The sequence below is a fragment of the Pelobates fuscus genome, chromosome 10 (assembly GCF_036172605.1).
Source record: "Pelobates fuscus isolate aPelFus1 chromosome 10, aPelFus1.pri, whole genome shotgun sequence".
In the NCBI taxonomy this organism is placed as follows: domain Eukaryota; kingdom Metazoa; phylum Chordata; class Amphibia; order Anura; family Pelobatidae; genus Pelobates; species Pelobates fuscus.
In genome coordinates this window covers 83035517-83057665 of record NC_086326.1, presented here as the reverse complement: position 1 = coordinate 83057665, position 22149 = coordinate 83035517, and the positions used below count along the sequence as shown (strand labels likewise).

The window sequence follows — 22149 nt, the reverse complement described above, 5'->3', positions numbered from 1 at the left end:
TTGTACAGAACACTGGTGAGACCTCACTTGGGAGTATTGTATGCAGTACTGGAGACCATATCTTCAGAAGGATATTGATACTTTGGAAAGAGTTCAGAGAAGGACTACTAAACTGGTTCATGGATTGCAGGATAAAACTTACAAGGAAAGGTTAGAGGATCTTAACATGTATAGCTTGGAGTAAAGATGAGACGGGGGGATATGATAGAAACATTTAAATACATAAAGGGAATCAACACAATAAAGTAGGAGACTATATTTAAAAGAAGAAAAACTACCACAAAAAGAGGACAGTCTTAAATTAGAGGGGCAAAGGTTTAAAAATATCAGGAAGTATTACTTTACAGAGAGGGTAGTGGACGCATGGAATAGCCTTCCAGCTGAAGTGGTAGAGGTTAACACAGTGAGGGAGTTTAAGCATGCGTGGGATAGGCATAAGTCTATCCTAGACTTAAGACAAGGCCAGGGACGGATAGGCATAAGGCTATCCTAGACTTAAGACAAGGCCAGGGATTAATTAAAAGTATTTTGAAAATTGGGCAGACTAGATGGGCCGAATGGTTCTTATCTGCCGTCTCATTCTATGTTACAGGGATGCAATTTAAGGCTTATAAGGAAAACCATTAATTTTGCAACAGTTCTAAAATCTCTTACCCCAAGGCAGTATAGCTGTAGTTATTAAGCTGGATTATGAGAAAGGTCATGAGCAGTATAATAAAGTACTTTAAAAAACAGAGTGTTCTTGAGTCTAATTATTTTTAAATGTATTCAGCAGTTCAAGTTTTTAAAAATAACCCAACATGGAACACATGATTCAGCCGGAGAAAAATCAACGGGTTAAATGTTGTGACGTCACACAGCTAAATGAACAAATGGAGTTATCAGGGACTAAGCCAATTCTTGTGTTATTAAAGGGACAATCCACCGACCAAATGCAGAATAGATTTAAAAAAATCCCTGCTTAGTAGAAATACCTCAAATGAAAACATGCACGCATTTAATTAGGCATTTTGTCCACTGGGGATATAATTAAAAACAGCTTGTAAAATCTGCAGTTCTCATGTCTGCACCCTTTGCAAACCCTCTCCTTCTACCCCCGTGCAGACTTTCTGTGACTGTCCAATCACAGACTTCTCAATGCAGCTTAAAGGGAAACTCCAGTGCCAGAAAAACAATCCGTTTTTCTGGCACTGGAGGGTCCCTCTCCCTCCCACCCACCAATCCCCGGTTACTGAAGGGGTGAAAACCCCTTCAGTGACTTACCTGGGACAGCGGCGATGTCCCTCGCCGCTGTCTCCGCCTCCGCGACGCTCCTCCTAGTGATTACGTCGGCCGGTGGGCGAGACTAATCTCGCTCACCGGCCGAGGAGACCTAATGCGCATGCGCGGAAATTCCGCGCATGCGCATTACGTCTCCCCATAGGAAAGCATTGAAAAATCATTTCAATGCTTTCCTATGGGGTTTTGAGCGACGCTGGAGGTCCTCACACAGCGTGAGGACGTCCAGCGACGCTCTAGCACAGGAAACCTGTGCTAGAACCCAGGAAGTGACCTCTAGTGGCTGTCTAATAGACAGCCACTAGAGGTGGAGTTAACCCTGCAATGTAAATATTGCAGTTTATGAAAAACTGCAATAATTACACTTGCAGGGTTAAGGGTAGTGGGAGTTGGCATCCAGACCACTCCAATGAGCAGAAGTGGTCTGGGTGCCTGGAGTGTCCCTTTAATGAGAAGTCTTTGCAAGGCAGGTGCAATTGCGGTCTCTTGAGTGTAGCTCCACTGAGATAACCAAAGCAGGAAGTTCTCTTATTGAAAGTCAAGGGGGTGTAACCAGGATGATTTATAAAAGTGCCAATTTCTATAAAAAATCTGTACTTTTTTGCAAAATGAAAAAAACAGGACACACTACTCAAACATAAAACTTTTCAGCAGCTACTGCTTTATGGGTTCGGAATGTCCTTTTAAGGGATGCATAGATCTATTGCAGCATCACAAGAACACAAGTGTATCTCATACACAATCCCTTCTTGTCTCCTCCACCAAATATAGATAACACAACATGAAAGCCAACAACAAACTATGAAAATTTCCCTAAAACCGTTGCAAAAGACAAACACTTCATTCTTAGGAAAATGCTGGAGTCCTCATATTGGTTTGTGGATAGATATTACAATACACCTAATGAACTTCACTGCATGTTCTGTAATGCACTACATCCACAGCGCCAAACATATTCACGCATACTTGGGAGTGCCCAAAGTCAAAGTTCACGATACAGTGAAGACCCCTCTGGTACAGAGTGTTTTGCAGATTTTTTTTTTTTTTTTTTAAACCTAATATTTCAGCAGGAAAATAAACAATTAAATTTGATGTGCTTTAAATGTATCCCAAGTTAACACCATATATATATATATATATATATATATATATATATATATATATATAAAAATGGGATCTGTGTCAAAAATGTCTTAAGAACTACGCATGTAACCATTTGCTTACCGGGTCAGATGGCACTGCTGAACAGCGCTGCACTAAGCCATCAAAGGTTTTTTGTAAAGGCTGATGTGCCAGGGGCAATTCTTTTTTCTCTATCCGCTCTACTGGTAGCCGCTGTATTCCCTGTTGAAAAAAACATTTTAAATAGGAAATGCATTACCAAGCTCAAATGTGTATTTCTCTTACTATAATGAAATGGTTAATCTATTTGAATGCTTTTTTCCCAGTTTCTATGAATGTCACTTTTGCAGCTTTTATCTACAACAGTGTGTAGCTAGGAACAACGTGTCATGTAGGGTGGCAGTGATGATAGTGGCAAAGCATGATGCCCCATAGAATCACGGGTAATGAGGCAAACTGCTATGGGACAGTTAACCCTCCCCGCCCAAGGCCAAGCCTCCTTCCTTTTCTCGTGACATGCATCTGAAGAAATCGGATGCCAATCCTGTCGCCACTCATTGACTGAGAGTATTAGCTGACTGCTCACAGCCAATGAATTACATTTAAAACGCACAGAATTTACATTAGTCAACTTGGAACTTTTGATCCAGTTTGCAATCCTGCAGAGTTCACATAAAACAGGCAGATAAACGTAACCAGGTGCAGCTAGGTAGGGGGCGAATCCCATATAGTTCTGGATAGCTAATGATGCCGCTGAAGGTGGAATTACCCCTCTGACATCAAAGGGGGTAAGCTCTGTATGTGCAGCATTTCATAGATAACTACTGCACATGCAGATTTCAGTCACTATGGCCACATCAAATCAATGAAATGGTAAAGGTGTTTGGAGTTAGTTGTAACACTAATAGATTCGGTAATGGTTTGCACAAGGATGCATCCAAACTACCCCTCCTGCCCCCTGTAATAAAATCCACAATACCTTTAATATTATTAATATACAGGGCAATTCATTGCAGCAACACTGTTATATTCAACAAATTATAAGAAATCATCTAATGAGCAGGTTATATAAAACGGGGATCAGAATTTCCTTCATCTGAATATTTAAAATTAAAGAGGTGTGGTTAGTAATAGACATACCCACTTTCAGATGAGGCTTGTGTTATCATCATGCCACCTTCATGCAGTCTACTAGTGTAAACTAATGTTTACCCTTACACCTCATCTATGATACATATCTGCTTGAGATGCAAATATGGCCTTATAATTATTCACTCATCAATTCCCTCATTTTGTGGGTAATGTCTCAGCAAATATAGATCCTAGGAACCTGTCCAGGATTTTGGAATCTACCTGCAGATTTTAAAATGCAAGAGGGACTGGGCACTAGTACTATGCATGGAACACTTCTTGCACGATATGCTGGAGGACCCTTCCCTTTGCCAACCGGACCAGCCCAACTGAAGGGCTCCTGCTCTTTTCCCTGCCCGCCTCTGTTCCAGTAGGTGGGCAGGAAGGCTGAGAGGTATGATTTTGCACTTCTAATTGGACTGTACTGGTGAAAGACTCCTACCTGAACCGTTGCTTCTTTTGGTGCACCCATATGAGGCTGACCAGAGTCCAAATTACTGTCCCACTGATTCTGAAGGCTCTCTGCTTCACTGGGCAAATTCATAACAGGTGTAGTGATTGGTGCCAGAGGAATGAATGGATTTGACTAAAGATTAAAAAGAAATAAAAAATCATAGGAATTTGTGAAAGAACCACAAAAAAAAAAAATATTTAAACAGAATCTCAAGAAAGGCTTAATTTATAAATAACAAGAAATCCCAGAAAGGAATTTATACCAGGAAATGCACAAACCTAAAACAGAGTCATTTAACACAAAATACAGAGATAAAAACAAAAAGACTGACTGGGATGCTGTAGAAGAAAGGCATAGAAGAGAGGCATAGACAGCAAAATCCAATCAATAAGACTAGTAGGAGTTTTCCTTCTAACAAAATATAGCTCTTACTCTTAACATAATAAATAAAAAAAAATAAAAAGTTGATAAAAAAAATATGCAAAATAAAACTATGACATATTAATAGTATTTGGACAATAAGAAAATAAAACTGTATTAAAAGATCTTCAATGACTCAAAAAAACAAAACAAAAAAAAACTTATTGGGGCTTCTAGATAATTTAAACCTGAAGTCTCATTCACCATGTTTTGTGTATTCGGGATCGACCGATATTGATTTTTTTTAGAGCCGATACTGATATCCATAAGCTGTGAACTTTCAGGCCGATAGCTGATAACTTACCGATACAGATATTCTGTACATTTACCATTAGGAAAAAAAGAAACAATTTCTACACAAATCTACTGTTAACTGAACATGTTTATTATTAATGTTTGCAAATCTTTTATCAAGTAGTAAATGCACAAAATATTCATGCCAGTCAGATTTTTTTTAAATGTTTTTAAGACTATTTAGTGTTACTCTCCCTTCCCTGTCCCTGATTTTTTAACAAAGGCAAATTGTAAAAGTTCTATGAATTTTGATAAATGTAAGTTAGCAAGAATAATATTATATGTTCATGTATTTCAGATTTGCCTCCCAATTATGAATGATAGGTCTTCTAAGTCATTTCAATTGCAATATACATTGTCAATCTATCATAAATCCAATCTAGTCTCCTATTAGAGTTTGGCAGAGGAGGTTTACTCCCAGTTTTTTTGAAGCTTAAAGGACCACTATAGTGCCAGGAAAGCAAACTTGTTTTCCTGGCACTATAGTATTAATAGGTCCCCCCACCCTCAGGGTTCCCCTCCCGCCGGGCTCAAGAATGAGGAAAGTGTTAAACACTTACCTTTCTCCAGCACCGGGCTCCCTCGGCACTGGGGACTGTCCTCTCTCTTCTGCCAATTGCGCATGCAAAATCACAGTGAGAAGCGCCTCTAGCGGCTGTCAATGAGACAGACACTAGAGACTGGATTAACCCATATGTAAACATAGCAGTCTCTCTGAAACTGCTATGTTTACAGCAGGCTGGGTTAACCCTAGATGGACCTGGCACCCAGACCACTTCATTGAGCTGAAGTGGTCTGGGTGCCTATAGTGGTCCTTTAATCCATTTCTCACAAAGTGCTAAAGTTATAAGAACATTACCACTATTGTACAAATAAGCCCAGTGACTGTATGATTATGCCTGAAGAGGTCTCAATATCACAAGGATTGGTTTGTTACATATTCAGTAAACAAAGAATAGATTATATAATATATGGTTTGTACCCTACAACTGAATCAAATGTTGTTTATTGAAGGGGACACTAGTAAGTATCATCTGCCAAATTTAGGTCCAGAATTCCTAGATATTACAAAAAAAAAAGCAATGGAAAATAGTTTACTAGATGTCAACCACAAAGTGTCAGTGCGTAATATAGTCCATTATACCAAATTCTGTTTATCTTTGCTTCAGCAATGGTTTTTAAAATGCAGAAAAACAAATCTACCTATCAAGTCTCCATTTTGTTTCTCTCCATAGCTGCAGAGAGATTGCAAATTGTGGCCTTCCTTATCCCACAATCTAAAGCAACCATTGAACTTCAAGGCAATGCAAAAATAAAAAGTTAGCAACGGCACACAAGTTGAAAGGCAAGGGGTTAAATGAGAAGTTTTCATTAGAAGACACTACAATGAATAAACAATTAACGAGCTAAAGGCAAATGATGGGGAATAAAATAGAGCTACAGAACGGACAATGTGAACTGCATTGTCAATTTGATCAGCACCTGAATACAGGCATCTAGTTATCATTGACACTATACAAAACTTGAACAATTTTATCATGTAAAACCGAGAGCCAAAAAAACAAAAATGGTAATTATTAAAAACAGTTCATGTTCAACTGAATTGTACTTTGGAATGGATTATATATAAGGCTAGCTAGGTATGGAATGTCTATTTAATTCAAACACATTTTTAGCTGACACCTAGATTACTTTTTTTCCCCTTGCAATTTTCTGCCCGACTGATGACATTTAACGAAAGTATAACTCTAGCAGAGAGCTTTGTAAAAATAATTAATTCATTCATTCTTTAATGGGTAATGGAAGTTTGCCCACTTCCTGTGCCGTCCATGAATAGCTTTCAATACTTTTTGTTTTGCCTCTGTAGGTGAATATGTCCCATTGCCATCAGGGTGGGAAAACACTGGCCTGGCCTCCTCTGTTACACAGCAGCAGGAGTCGTGAATGTAACGATTAAGAAGCCGTAAACGGTCTGATAAAGCAGGCTTTATGTAAAAAGCAAGAAAAGAAAAAGAAAATACAGCATGTGTGAGTTTGGGATGTTAGTGTATTATTCCTCCTCGGCTAAGCCACGTAGTCAGAACAAATTCTCTCCAACAAGTCCACATCAAAAGGAGATGGTTTTAACGAGGAACTAATCCTGTTGTAGTGAGCACAGCCTGCAGCCTATTCCCAGCCAGGCCCCTGAGAAAGCCAAAGGATTTAACTAAACACTGGAGGGGGGCATGAAGACCACTGAGAAGGGTTAGATTGAGAACCTACCTGATATTAGCCGGGCAAAATATTTAATCTGCACATCCCATAAATGGCAGACGCAGCAGAATAAACTACAAATTCAGGATTGTAGAAGGAGAGAGGGAAATATAAAAGGCAGATCTCACAAGTACAGATATTCATTGCACAACAAATGGAGCCTTTATATTAACAGTCAAATCGCAGACTATAAATATCATTGTTTTAACTTAACCGATAAAAAAACAGGACCACTGAAAAAATAAATTTAATAAAATAAATTAGTTGCTGACTTTTGCACAAACTTAAATAAGAAATAAAAATTAATTGTTCACTGAATAGGGGTTTATTTGCTTTCACAGTGTACTCATGGGAGAGGATACCTAAACATGATTAGGATAAAATATCAAGAGATTGTTCTACTACTCTCCTAATAATTCCTAACATCCAAGAAAAGAGAGGAGGGACTGCACTTAATTCCTAGAGACTACAGGGTGCTTACTGAAGTAGGACCAGCAAATCCTTAGAATATGGTATATACAAGAAGATGCTTCAGGCACTCAGAGGGTGCAAAGATAAAGCAGGTTTATTAGATCAAAAAATGCATTTTTAAATCCAATAAATCTGCTTTATCTTTGAACCCTTTGAGTGCCTGAAGTCTCTTCTTGGATAGAACATCCAAGCAAAGACAGATACTAGAAATGGGATATTGATTGTAAATAGACAATGCCTCTAATAAAGTGGTACATTTCAGAGCTACTTTAATCAAACAAACACTACTGACTAATTATTGCATACAACACATCAATATATGCATATATGTACACACGCACACATGCACCCACAGTGCAGCACACATTTTCTAAGTGTTTGGCAGTTACATACAGTTAACTATGTAGACTAGCATATACAAATATACACAGAACGATACAGATATTTACAGTTACTAAGGAAACTTGGAAGAGTCCTATTTCTTACCTTTTTTCTTTGCGCAGTAGCATGGAAAGCGCGAGACTCAGTCCACCCTTCCTGTTCACTTGCTGAAAATAAAGAATAAATTAAAATAAACTCCATGCAATGGTCATAAGGATACCCTTCTACTGAACCATGTCTAAAGACGTGCTGTTTATTTGAAACAGACAACTTGGTGATTTAGCAATGTATGTACTGAAAGAAGAAAGCGTGCAATGCCTGGAGATGGTGTGCTGTCTGTTAAAGAGCTATGGCCTATGGAAATGTATATTCTAAACCCAGCACTGTGGCCCTATGGAAATGTATATTCTAAACCCAGCACTGTGGCCCTATGGAAATGTATATTCTAAACCTAGCACTGTGGCCCTATGGAAAGGTTTATTCTAAACCTAGCACTGTGGCCTTATGGAAAGGTTTATTCTAAACATAGCACTGTGGCCCTATGGAAAGGTTTATTCTAAACATAGCACTGTGGCCCTATGGAAAGGTTTATTCTAAACCCAGCACTGTAACCCTATGGAAAGGTTTATTCTAAACCTAGCACTGTGGCCCTATGGAAAGGTTTATTCTAAACATAGCACTGTGGCCCTATGGAAAGGTTTATTCTAAACATAGCACTGTGGCCCTATGGAAAGGTTTATTCTAAACCCAGCACTGTGGCCCTATGGAAAGGTTTATTCTAAACATAGCACTGTGGCCCTATGGAAAGGTTTATTCTAAACATAGCACTGTGGCCCTATGGAAAGGTCTATTCTAAACCTAGCACTGTGGCCTTATGGAAAGGTTTATTCTAAACCCAGCACTGTGGCCCTATGGAAATGTCTATTCTAAACCCAGCACTGTGGCCCTATGGAAAGGTTTATTCTAAACATAGCACGGTGGCCCTATGGAAAGGTTTATTCTAAACCCAGCACTGTGGCCCTATGGAAAGGTTTATTCTAAACATAGCACTGTGGCCCTATGGAAAGGTTTATTCTAAACCCAGCACTGTGGCCCTATGGAAATGTCTATTCTAAACCCAGCACTGTGGCCCTATGGAAAGGTCTATTCTAAACCCAGCACTGTGGCCCTATGGAAAGGTTTATTCTAAACCCAGCACTGTGGCCCTATGGAAAGGTTTATTCTAAACATAGCACTGTGGCCCTATGGAAAGGTTTATTCTAAACCTAGCACTGTGGCCCTATGGAAATGTATATTCTAAACCCAGCACTGTGGCCCTATGGAAAGGTTTATTCTAAACCCAGCACTGTGGCCCTATGGAAAGGTCTATTCTAAACCCAGCACTGTGGCCCTATGGAAAGGTTAATTCTAAACCCAGCACTGTGGCCCTATGGAAAGGTTAATTCTAAACCCAGCACTGTGGCCATATGGAAATGTCTATTCTAAACCTAGCACTGTGGCCATATAGAAAGGTCTATTCTAAACCTAGCACTGTGGCCTTATGGAAAGGTTTATTCTAAACCTAGCACTGTGGCCATATGGAAAGGTTTATTCTAAACCTAGCACTGTGGCCATATGGAAAGGTTTATTCTAAACCTAGCACTGTGGCCATATGGAAATGTCTATTCTAAACCTAGCACTGTGGCTATATGGAAAGGTTTATTCTAAACCCAGCACTGTGGCCCTATGGAAATGTCTATTCTAAACCTAGCACTGTGGCTATATGGAAAGGTTTATTCTAAACCCAGCACTGTGGCCCTATGGAAAGGTCTATTCTAAACCTAGCACTGTGGCCCTATGGAAAGGTTTATTCTAAACCTAGCACTGTGGCCCTATGGAAATGTCTATTCTAAACCTAGCACTGTGGCCCTATGGAAATGTCTATTCTAAACCTAGCACTGTGGCCTCATGGAAAGGTTTATTCTAAACATAGCACTGTGGCCCTATGGAAAGGTCTATTCGAAACCTAGCACTGTGGCCCTATGGAAAGGTCTATTCTAAACCTAGCACTGTGGCCCTATGGAAAGGTCCATTTTAAACCTAACACTGTGGCCCTATGGAAAGGTTTATTCTAAACCCAGCACTGTGGCCCTATGGAAAGGTTTATTCTAAACATAGCACTGTGGCCCTATGGAAAGGTTTATTCTAAACCTAGCACTGTGGCCCTATGGAAATGTATATTCTAAACCCAGCACTGTGGCCCTATGGAAAGGTTTATTCTAAACCCAGCACTGTGGCCCTATGGAAAGGTCTATTCTAAACCCAGCACTGTGGCCCTATGGAAAGGTTAATTCTAAACCCAGCACTGTGGCCCTATGGAAAGGTTAATTCTAAACCCAGCACTGTGGCCATATGGAAATGTCTATTCTAAACCTAGCACTGTGGCCATATAGAAAGGTCTATTCTAAACCTAGCACTGTGGCCTTATGGAAAGGTTTATTCTAAACCTAGCACTGTGGCCATATGGAAAGGTTTATTCTAAACATAGCACTGTGGCCATATGGAAATGTCTATTCTAAACCTAGCACTGTGGCTATATGGAAAGGTTTATTCTAAACCCAGCACTGTGGCCCTATGGAAAGGTCTATTCTAAACCTAGCACTGTGGCTATATGGAAAGGTTTATTCTAAACCCAGCACTGTGGCCCTATGGAAAGGTCTATTCTAAACCTAGCACTGTGGCCCTATGGAAAGGTTTATTCTAAACCTAGCACTGTGGCCCTATGGAAATGTCTATTCTAAACCTAGCACTGTGGCCCTATGGAAATGTCTATTCTAAACCTAGCACTGTGGCCCTATGGAAATGTCTATTCTAAACCTAGCACTGTGGCCTTATGGAAAGGTTTATTCTAAACATAGCACTGTGGCCCTATGGAAAGGTCTATTCGAAACCTAGCACTGTGGCCCTATGGAAAGGTCTATTCTAAACCTAGCACTGTGGCCCTATGGAAAGGTCCATTTTAAACCTAGCACTGTGGCCCTATGGAAAGGTTTATTCTAAACCCAGCACTGTGGCCCTATGGAAAGGTTTATTCTAAACATAGCACTGTGGCCCTATGGAAAGGTTTATTCTAAACCTAGCACTGTGGCCCTATGGAAAGGTTTATTCTAAACCCAGCACAGTGGCCCTATGGAAAGGTTTATTCTAAACCCAGCACTGTGGCCCTATGGAAAGGTCTATTCTAAACCCAGCACTGTGGCCCTATGGAAAGGTTAATTCTAAACCCAGCACTGTGGCCCTATGGAAAGGTTAATTCTAAACCCAGCACTGTGGCCATATGGAAATGTCTATTCTAAACCTAGCACTGTGGCCATATAGAAAGGTCTATTCTAAACCTAGCACTGTGGCCTTATGGAAAGGTTTATTCTAAACCTAGCACTGTGGCCATATGGAAAGGTTTATTCTAAACCTAGCACTGTGGCCATATGGAAAGGTTTATTCTAAACCTAGCACTGTGGCTATATGGAAAGGTTTATTCTAAACCCAGCACTGTGGCCCTATGGAAAGGTCTATTCTAAACCTAGCACTGTGGCTATATGGAAAGGTCTATTCTAAACCTAGCACTGTGGCCCTATGGAAAGGTCTATTCGAAACCTAGCACTGTGGCCCTATGGAAAGGTCCATTTTAAACCTAGCACTGTGGCCCTATGGAAAGGTCTATTCTAAACCTAGCACTGTGGCCCTATGGAAAGGTCTATTCTAAACCTAGCACTGTGGCCCTATGGAAATGTCTATTCTAAACCTAGCAGGGCTGTGAGAATGTGTGTTACCAGAGGTCAATGAAATACATTTAGGGTTGTGCATGTAAACACTATAAATAAATATGTGCAGAAATACTACCTAGTCCTCATTCTGCAGCTAAAGTTCACTAGATTTAATATTCTTCAAATTGCTAATATGTCCAAGGCAGTCAGTGATGGGTAATAGGTCAAAACATCCAAATTTGACTGCTATTAGCCCCATAAACACTAAAAAGGCAGGTTGTAGAACAAAGCAAGCTAGTAAATTGAATCCTGCTAATGTTATTTACCACTTTGGCTATTTCAAATGCTGGCAGATATGCGGTTCATATAGAATGCAAGTTTGTACAGCTTTCACTCCAGGAATAGATCTCCTTTTTAATTGTATGTCATGGTTTGTATAAATATGTCTGTATGATTGTGTAGTAAGATAATGGAACTGAGCACAATTCAATGAAATGGGATATATACTGACAGCTATATATACACACACACAAGACAAGATTTAATTAAATCTAATAGATGTGCTAGCATTTATTCTAAACTTGCAGTACACTCCACAAAAGCAGATTATTACGTGTGATTCCAGGAAAGAATATCCACATTTGTGAAACACATCAAAACCACTCCAAGACATGGCATACAACCCCAAGAATGCCTTCATATATTTCACACTTTCAAAACCACAACTTAGTTGACAAAGGTAAATATTGCCACATCAAACACGAAAGAACACCAGAATTATTTATTGTTTTAGAAATAGATTTTTTTGAATTGGAGACGGAAACTGCCAGCAAGCCAAAGCAAATGAATAATATATATATATATATATATATATATATATATATATATATATATATATATATATATATATCACAACTCCAATACATATACACTTGTTTTTAACCCAAGATTTTAAACAGCTTTGTTTAAATGCTATCTTCGCTCCTGGGTATGCTGTAAAATAATAATAGCTAATGGCAGAACTTGTATATGGAGTGAAGTTTCAAGGAAAGGTTTTCACACCCCTGCAATTAGAAAGTCACACCACCACAGAAAAAGGCTACATTCCACTAGTGTCAGATGGTGGAACAGTTCCTAGCACTTGTGTGAGGGCATGTTCCATGGTGTGTGAGAGAAACCACTTTGGTTCAATTTATTCTAACCGATTAATGTACCAAGTAAAATTATGGTCTGAGAATGAGACTCCTTACTAACACTGCATAATATTTAATTTTAAGAATAAAAGTTGTATCAAATTGTAATACATATTTACAATGCTGTTAGAGCTGTGCCTGATGTAAGATATAATAAAATAACTTAATCAGCAGGTCCAAATTTGCCTTAGATATGAATGACCCAGGCAAAGATTATGTACAGAAATGTCCATCTTTAGTGAATGCTCATAAGGTAGATTTAACGTAGAGGTTCCTTTAAAATCCAAAATTATTTTTCAAACATTACTGAAAGGTGATAGGTGGCTAATAAATTATGGGATAACAGCTTGCTGATTGAAGGAGATCTCTGGTTGCCGTTTTGAAGTCAAGAAGAACATTTTTAAAAGGTTTAGTACAACTGGAATTTGATTCAAATTTTTAATTTTCTAACCTTCTTGTGGATCAACAGCAAAAATGAAGATGTGTCAAAAATACACTTCATCTAACCTATATAGCTCCCAAGGCTGTGCAAGAGTGTCTGAATCTCTCTTTTTTCTGAACGCTTTCTAATTTTCTTAATACACAGAAGGAAAAGTAGGGATTACCGTACTTTTCCTTATGTAGAGCAGTCAAGTTGACAATGAGCAGAGCGTCAAGCAATGTTCTGTTTCCGTTGCCAATCATATTCACCCAAAATCCATCAGTAAAATCAATCTCACAGAAGGCAAACATCCGACATCATGGACAGTGGAGAATGAAATCACTGCACATAAATATGGAGCTCCAGCACGAGAAAGAAAAGATCAATATAAAGAATGGCAATTAGCAAGCGGGTGTATAATCATTAAGATACAGGAGGCATAAGGAAAGAAATACTAAAATTAAAAACGATGTATTAAGACAGGGCCACTTTAGTGTTCGGGAGTCTCTTTCCAGTCTACATTATTGTATAACTGTATAATTAAGAATGCTTTAATAAATGGAGAATTATACGCTCTATGTTTAAAGGATAATTGTATCTGATGAAAAATGAGTAAGGTTATTTACTAAACAAGAAATTTTCTAAAACTGAAAGGAGGAATTGAAAATTGTAGGCTGGAGGGGCCAAGCAGACATTGCTTGTCACTTCTCCCCAATTCCCAGTTTAGTGAATAACCCCAAAATATGTTAATGTTTCTTTAAATAGCAGCATGCCAAACATTTAATAAGCAGCCACAAACTGAAAACTAATTGTGCCACTGTGATACAAAGCTGCCTGTAACTAAACAATGTCTACCTTCTGAGGCTGGACGATTCTCAAGCCAGTGAAAACATCCTGAAAGAGGAATTTGGAGCATTCAGCCAAACTTCAGGTCTGGTAGTTAATTAAAGGAACACTAAAGGCAGGGCTTAAGCTGATCCCATTCAGAAGACATTTGCTTCAGGATTTGCATGTTCAAATGTATGGTTATTCTCTTGTAATTTAAAAACTGTTTAGGTTTTCAACCAACATCCTGTTATATGCTCTTGTGGGTCTTGTTGACAATCAAGCTAAAGAGATGTATCCCGACTAGGTTTGTATAAAGCGGTAAATAATCTACCACTACAGTGGTATGATGCCTCTTGTAGGAGAAAGATTCTGCAGTCCTCGGAACTGGAGTTATTTGGAGTTTGCAATCCAGTAAATTGGAGAATTTGACAAGGAATTTAAGGAAATTATAGGACAAAATAGCAAAACTTAAAGGGACACGCCAGGCACCCAGACCTCTACTGCCCATTGAAGTGGTCTGGGTGCAAACTCCCATCACCCTTAACCCTGCAAGTGTAATTATTGCAGTTTTTATAAACTCTAATAATTACCTTGCAGGGTTAAGTCCTCCTCTAGTGGCTGTCTATTAGACAGCCACTAGAGGGACTAGAGGGAACGTGTTTTAAATGACGCTGGATGCCCTCACGCTATGCATGAGGAACTCCAGCGTCGCTGGAATCCCCATAGAAAATCACTGATTAATGCTTTCATATGGGGAGGACTAATGCGCGTGTGCGGCCATTGCCATGCATGCGCATTAGGTCTCCCCCACCGGCTGACATTGGCAGGGGAGGAGCGTGGGCGGAGCCTGACCCAGTGCCGAGGGACATCACTGCTGGATCCAGGCAAGACAGGCAAGACACGTAAGGGGTTTTAACCCCTTCAGCAACATGGGATGGGGGGTGGGAGGGAGAGGAGCACTGCAGGAGTCTGCAGTACCAGGAAAGCTGAATGAAGCAGTTTTGATGTATAGGTCATGCCTCTGAAGTTTTACTGCTCAATTCTCTGACATTTATGAGGTAAATCACTTTTGTTTTTGTTGATGCAGCCACACCTCCCCTGACTGTTACTGTCACAGCCTGCATGAAAACAGCCTGCATGAAAACAATCAGATGTAACTTACGGTACTTCAAAAGTTTTTATCTCCTGTTCTGTAAATTGAACTTTAATTACATACATGCAGCTCCTGCAGGATCTAGCAAGCTATTAAAAGAGCAGGAGATAAGAAATTCTAAATTAAACAGAACTTGCAATAAAGGAAGTGTAAACATGACTCATGGATGACTCATTACAGGAAATGTTTATGAAGACTGTGTGAGTCGCATGCAGGGAGGTGTGCCTAGGGCTGCATAAACAAAGTTATTTAAAGGAGCACTATAGGGTCAGGAACCCAAACATGTATTCCAGACCCTACAGAGTTAAAACCACCATCTAGCACCCCATGCATCCATAGGTATAGCAAAATCTTACTGTATTCAAGCCTGAAGCTGTAGCTCTGCATGCTGTTTGACTCAGAAAAACAAGCAATCTGCTGACATCATCAGAAGTGGTGGCCTGATCCAATCACAGTGCTACCCCATAGGATTGGCTGAGACTGACAAGGAGGCAGATCAGGGGCAGAGCCAGCACAATTCAAACACAGCCCTGGCCAATCAGCATCTCCTCATAGAGATGAATTGAATCAATGAATCTTTATGAGGAAAGTTCAGTGTCTGCATGCAGAGGGAGGAGATACTGAATGTTTGGATGCATTTTAGGCAGCCATGACCCAGGAAGGATCTCTAACAGCCATCTGAGGAGTGGCCAGTGAAGTTATCACTAGGCTGTAATGTAAACACTGCATTTTCTCTGAAAAGACAGTGTTTACAGCAAAAAGCCTGAAGGTAATGATTCTACTCACCAGAACAAATTCAATAAGCTGTAGTTGTTCTGGTGACTATAGTGTCCCTTTAACTCATGAATGGCAGAGAATTGAGCAGTGAGACTGAAGGGGCATGATCTATACACCAAAACGGCTTCATTAAGCTAAAGTTGTTTTCGTGACTAAAGTGTCCCTTTAAAACTATAACAAACTTCGAGATATTTCTTCAATTTGACTGTTTTGGCCTATAATTTGAAAATCACACATAATTCCTAGCTATCCACATGCTAGTGAATAACCCAGCAATGGTCACCTCTACTAAATAAGTAAAGGGTCATAATTCTATATATCCCAGAGAAGAAACTTAAAGCAAGCTCTAATCATTCACACAAAAATTTAATATAATTAGTACACCATACAACAATGGTATAAAATATAAAAAAAAAAATTATAGTACTTTTAATCACACAGCCATACTTGGAACTAAGGTGGACAACGTTAAGTGTAAAAAAAAAAAAGCAATGCTAATAAAAGATTTTAAATGGCTTCAGTTTTGTTGAAAAAACAAATTAATTTTTAAATACAACTAATCAGGGGAGTTATACACATACATTTTAAATGACAAAGGAATCACATATTAAAGGGACACTATAGTCACCTGAACAACTTTAGCTTAATGAAGCAGTTTTGGTGTATAGAACATGCCCCTGCATCCTCACTGCTCAATTATCTGCCATTTAGTAGTTAAATCCCTTTGTTTATGAACCCTAGTCACACCTCCCTGCATGTGACTTGCACAGCCTTCCATAATCACTTCCTGTAAAGAGAGCCCTATTTAGGCTTTCTTTAGTGCACGTTCTGTTTAATTAAGATTTTCTTATCCCCTGCTATGTTAATAGCTTGCTAGACCCTGCAAGAGCCTCCAGTATGTGATTAAAGTTCAATTGAGAGATTGAGATAACATTATTTAAGGTAAATTACATCTGTTTGAAAGTGAAACCAGTTTTTTTTTTTTTCATGCAGGCTCTGTCAATCATAGCCAGGGGAGGTGTGGCTAGGGCTGCATAAACAGAAACAAAGTGATTTAACTCCTAAATGGCAGTGAATTGAGCAGTGAAATTGCAGGGGAATGATCTATACACTAAAACTGCTTTTTTTAAGCTAAAGTAATTTAGGTGACTATAGTGTTCCTTTAATGATTAATCATAGATATGCTAGTATGTAGCTAATAAAAAGCATCTTTCAGGTAATGTTGACCCTGATAACGCAGTGCTTTATATGTCAGCACACCATGTTTAAAGGGACAATATGGGCACCAAAACAACTTTAGAAGCAGTTTTAATGTATAGTTTATGCCCCTGAAGCCTGCTCAATTCTCTGCCATTTAGGAGTTAAAGGACCACTCTAGGCACCCAGACCACTTCAGCTTAATGAGGTGGTCTGGGTGCCAGGTCCCTCTAGGATTAACCCTTTTTTTTTTTTATAAACATAGCAGTTTCAGAGAAACTGCTATGTTTATACTGAGGGTTAATCCAGCCTCCAAAACCTCTAGTGGCTGTCTCATTGACAGCCGCTAGAGGCGCTTGCGTGATTCTCACTGTGAAAATCACAGTGAGAGTACGCAAGCGTCCATAGGAAAGCATTGTAAATGCTTTCCTATGTGACCGGCTGAATGCGAGCGCGGCTCCTGCCGCGCATGCGCGTTCAGCAGATGACGTCGCAAGGAAGAAGTAGAGGAGGAGGAAAGCTCCCCGCCCGGCGCTGGAGAAAGAGGTAAGTTTAACCCCTTCCTCCCCCCAGAGCCCGGCGGGAGTGGGTCCCTGAGGGTGGGAGCACCCTCAGGGCACTCTAGTGCCAGGAAAACGAGTATGTTTTCCTGGCACTAGAGTGGTCCTTTAAAGGACCACTATAGAAAAAAAACACTCGTTTTCCTGGCACTATGGTGCCCTGAGGGTGCCCCCACCGTCAGGGTCCCACTCCCGCCGGGCTCTAGGGGGAGGAAGGGGTTAAACTTAACTCTTTCTCCAGCGCTGGGCGGGGAACTCTCCTCCTTCATAGCGACGTCATCGTCTGAATGCGCATGCGCGGCAGGAGCCGTGCGCGCATTCAGCCAGTCCATAGGAAAGCATTCACAATGCTTTCCTATGGACGCTGGAGTCTTCTCACTGTGAAAATCACAGTGAGAAGCGCCTCTAGCGGCTGTCAATGAGACAGCCACTAGAGGCTGGATTAACCCTATTATAAACATAGCAGTTTCTCTGAAACTGCTATGTTTATAGAAGAAAGGGTTAATCCTAGCTGGACCTGGTACCCAGACCACTTTGTTAGGCTGAAGTGGTCTGGGTGCCTATAGTTGTCCTTTAAATCACCTTTGTTTCGGTTTATGTTGCCCCAACCACACCTCCCCTCATTGTGAATCATACACAGCCTGCATCAAAAAAATGGTTCCACTTTCAATCATATGTTAAAGAGACACTATAGTAACCAGAATCACTATAGCTTAATGTAGTAGTTCTGGTGTTTATAGCATGTCCCTGCAGTCCTAAGGAAAAATGCAGTGTTTACATTGGTGCCTAGTAACACTCAGTCACTAGAGGTGCCTCCTAGTCCAGTGCTGCACAATGTGCACTGGTATTCAGAGTCTCCACGCTCTGCATTGAGGCGCTTAAAGGGACACTAGTCACCTGAACAACTTTAGCTTAATGAAGCAGTTTTGGTGTATAGAACATGCCCCTGCAGCCTCACTGCTCAATCCTCTGCCATTTAGGAGTTAAATCCCTTTGTTTATGAACCCTAGTCACATCTCCCTGCATGTGACTTGCACAGCCTTCCATAAACACTTCCTGTAAAGAGAGCCCTATTTAGTCTTTCTTTATTGCAAGTTCTGTTTAATTAAGATTTTCTTATCCCCTGTTATGTTACTAGCTTGCTAGACCCTGCAAGTGCCTCCAGTATGTGATATGAATTTAGAGATTTAGATACAATTATTTAAGGTAAATTACATCTGTTTGAAAGTGAAACCAGTTTTTTTTTTCATGCAGGCTCTGTCAATCATAGCCAGGAGAGGTGTGGCTAGGGCTGCATAAACAGAAACAAAGTGATTTAACTCCTAAATGGCAGTGAATTGAGCAGTGAAATTGCAGGGGCATGATCTATTCACCAAAACGGCTTCATTAAACTAAGGTTGTTTTAGTACCTCTAGAGTCCCTTTACAGCACATTGTGTTTGAAAATGTTTATTTAATATATTATGCTTATGATTGCAAGACCCAACCAACTTCTAGCAGGCGTGGCAATTGACTGAGCCATCAGTTTGCTTATAAAGAATCTACACCAGGCAAAATGTTATCTGGATTGAGATCAGGAATAACCAATATATAAATCATGACATAGAATACATATATAAATTTGTGAAATCAAGCCTTTCAGGGTCCTTAAAAGTATAAGACAATGTTTAAAGAGTCACTCCAACCATTATAAGCACTATAGGCCTTCAGTGGTTATGATGGCAGGAGTACGCTGGCACCTGTTTTGCCCTCTTACCAGGTCCTGCTGGGTGTCAATGGTCCGATGATGGCGGCTGATGGCATCTGGCTTCTGTACAGCTACTGGGTGTTGATCCTGCTGTTCACTCATTGACCCATCACTCACAGTCAATGAATAAGCACCTGTACATAAAAATCTGCCACAATTGTTCTGGGCTAATGGCACCCAAAATAAGGCTAACAGAGGTGGAGTTACACCTCCAGCAGAAAAGGAGTTAAACCCAGAATGTGCAGCTTATCACAGCAAAACACTGCACATATAGGCTCTAGGCACCATGACAATGTTATGTCACTGAAGCGCATGAATTTACTCCTGTATTTTATGAATTTTGAAAGGGTTACTCCAACACTTTAATCAATTCACAAAATACAGCAGTAAATTCACGAAAGCAACAACAATGGTACATCCTAATACTTGACTTCATTTATGTTAATATTTTCTTGGCGTAATAAGTCTGACAATACTAAATAATAGAATGTGTTCACAATACATAAGTTTGTAGGCAGCACTTACCTATAGGAGGTGGAGGCAGGTTAGTAGGAACTCCGGGTCCCATGGGGTAGTTAAAAGGAACTTGTGCGGAATTCATAGACGGAGGTGTAGGAGGCTGCCCCATGGATGTAGGTGCTCTTACAGCAGAATAGCTGGTGGACGTGTGTAAGGAAGGGATGGAAGAGGGAGGGTAAAACATGGGTCCAGAAGGATTAGTAGCGGTGGGTACATTCATAGGTATTTGCCCCAACACAGGAGATGGTGGAAAAGCAGTAGAAGGTGGGACCTGATGGACTGGCTTAAAAGGTGGTGGTTGTGCAAATGCTGGATAGGAGGAAAAAAACCCAAAACATATTAAACAGGAAAACATAAATGTACAGTAACAAATTAAAAACTGTGCTTTATAATGTGCTTATGCAATGCTTTACGTACACCCCAAATAGTCATACTGTTGGCTTATTGATTTATTTGTAAAAACACAGCTAGGGTTTATATTTGGTCACTGACCATAAAATACACAGATTATTATATATACAGAGAACAAGCCAAACATTTTACTTGTTTGTCATGTTTTTATGTGATGTTCAGCATTATATAGAATACAAAGAAAAAAAAAGAAGCCCTCTTAAGTCTTCTAAAAAAAATAATGGTGATTTAGTTAAAAAAAATCCAGTGGATATTGCTATAGTAGGTAGCGATCAAATCAATATTTTTTATATATGTCAAAGTTTAAAATATTTTGACACCTGTTTGTTTTTCCTGGTTCAGATATAGAGAAACAAATCCTGATAAACTTCCTGCAAAACACTTTGTACATCTAGACATATGTTAAGTGCCTGAAAGATATGCACAGCCACAGAAAACGCAAAAGACGATGAAAAACAGAAACAAAGTTACTGTCCTGATATTTTTTTAGTTAGAAAGTGGACAGAACTTACAATGTTGCTGTTTTGTTTTTCTTTTCTCTACCGTTTTCAATCAACTGGGCAGAATAGTGAGGTTAATGAAAAAGGCCGCAAACAAAAAGCACCCATCTGAAAGTCAAGCAGAACCAAAAAGTAATGTCCTCTTACTAATACACTTATTAACGGCTTGAAAGTCACAGGCCAGGAGAAACTGATTTCCCTGCTGCTATTATATCTACACCTCTTTCTAAAGCCCATGTCACAAAGAGCCAACACAGGAGAATTGTACTCAAACAAAACAGCGTCAAGGACCTGCAGAAATCTCCCACAGCCACTGGAGTGTTTGGCAACAGTTGGGGGATTAAGCACTTGAGATGTGACCAGTTCCCCACCCACCTGCCACCAGCCATTCAACGATCTAAATGGATCGTAGACAAAGAGTGACAGACCTCATGCAGAAGTCTAGCAGCAAAACCTGCCTGTAATTCCTGCATGTCTGTACAGAATAAGCCAAAGCAATTATTTAAGAATTCAATAATAAAAAGGTGCGCCGCTTGTCTGGCCACACTACAAAACCATTGTAATGGATTAAAACTAGTTTGGTTCAAAATAAGACCACTATAAGCACTTTAGACTATTCTTTGAATGTTTCAAATCTAAACTGTGAACCTAAAATAACCCACCAGCCAGCAATTTAATTAGGTGCTGGTTCAATTTCTAAGGAATCCAATTGCAACGACAATATTGCTTTTCTCTTTTTTTCCCCCTCTTGTTAGGTTAAGTTATCCCAAACGTGCAATGTGTTTCAGGATCTGTTTTGGGTGCATGTGTTTTTAACAGTCAGTTTTTTGTAGAAATGTTCAACAACTCCGTTTGGAAAGTATAAAATGTGTATAATCTCAGTATGGCGCTTATGCATTATAACAAGAAAATGCAGCAGGCAGTTAGGACTATGCTTTCCATCATCCAGCAGCATAGTACCTACTATGACACACCATGCATGTAAAACTTTGGAAAATCTTGATGGTGATGATGTGCTTTGGACACAGTGCTGCAGTTGATAGTAGAGTCACTGTCACAGCTCCCGCGACTGCACCGAATTGGTGCGGTCACGCTATAAATACAGCAGGGTACTTACCCAAATAGGGTGAGTCTATTCTATTATATAGCGCTGCACTACAATCTCACGGAGTGGTAGAGGTTTTTTCTTTACTCTCTATCCTCTCTGTGTGTCTCTATCTTACTTTCTTAAAATAGTGGGTGATATTTGGAGCACCCACAAAGTGTACAAGCTGCTACCACTTAATTATCTAGTAAT

General features: G+C 39.8%; 1 protein-coding gene across 2 annotated transcripts in view; it reads right to left on the bottom strand.

Annotated features, from left to right (window-relative positions):
• The window catches only part of SEC31B (SEC31 homolog B, COPII coat complex component), a 101310-nt gene that overhangs the window by 13710 nt on the left and 65451 nt on the right, over positions 1-22149 (bottom strand). Inside the window, exons 21-25 of one of the 2 annotated variants that reach the window (XM_063434205.1) lie at positions 19948-20250; positions 14017-14055; positions 7910-7971; positions 3974-4117; positions 2503-2622 (exon numbers count right to left, since the gene is read on the bottom strand). In XM_063434205.1, the coding sequence (XP_063290275.1) occupies positions 2503-2622; positions 3974-4117; positions 7910-7971; positions 14017-14055; positions 19948-20250 (668 nt within the window). The remainder of the gene's footprint in view (positions 1-2502; positions 2623-3973; positions 4118-7909; positions 7972-14016; positions 14056-19947; positions 20251-22149) is intronic. The other variant, XM_063434206.1, reaches the window with a different exon arrangement.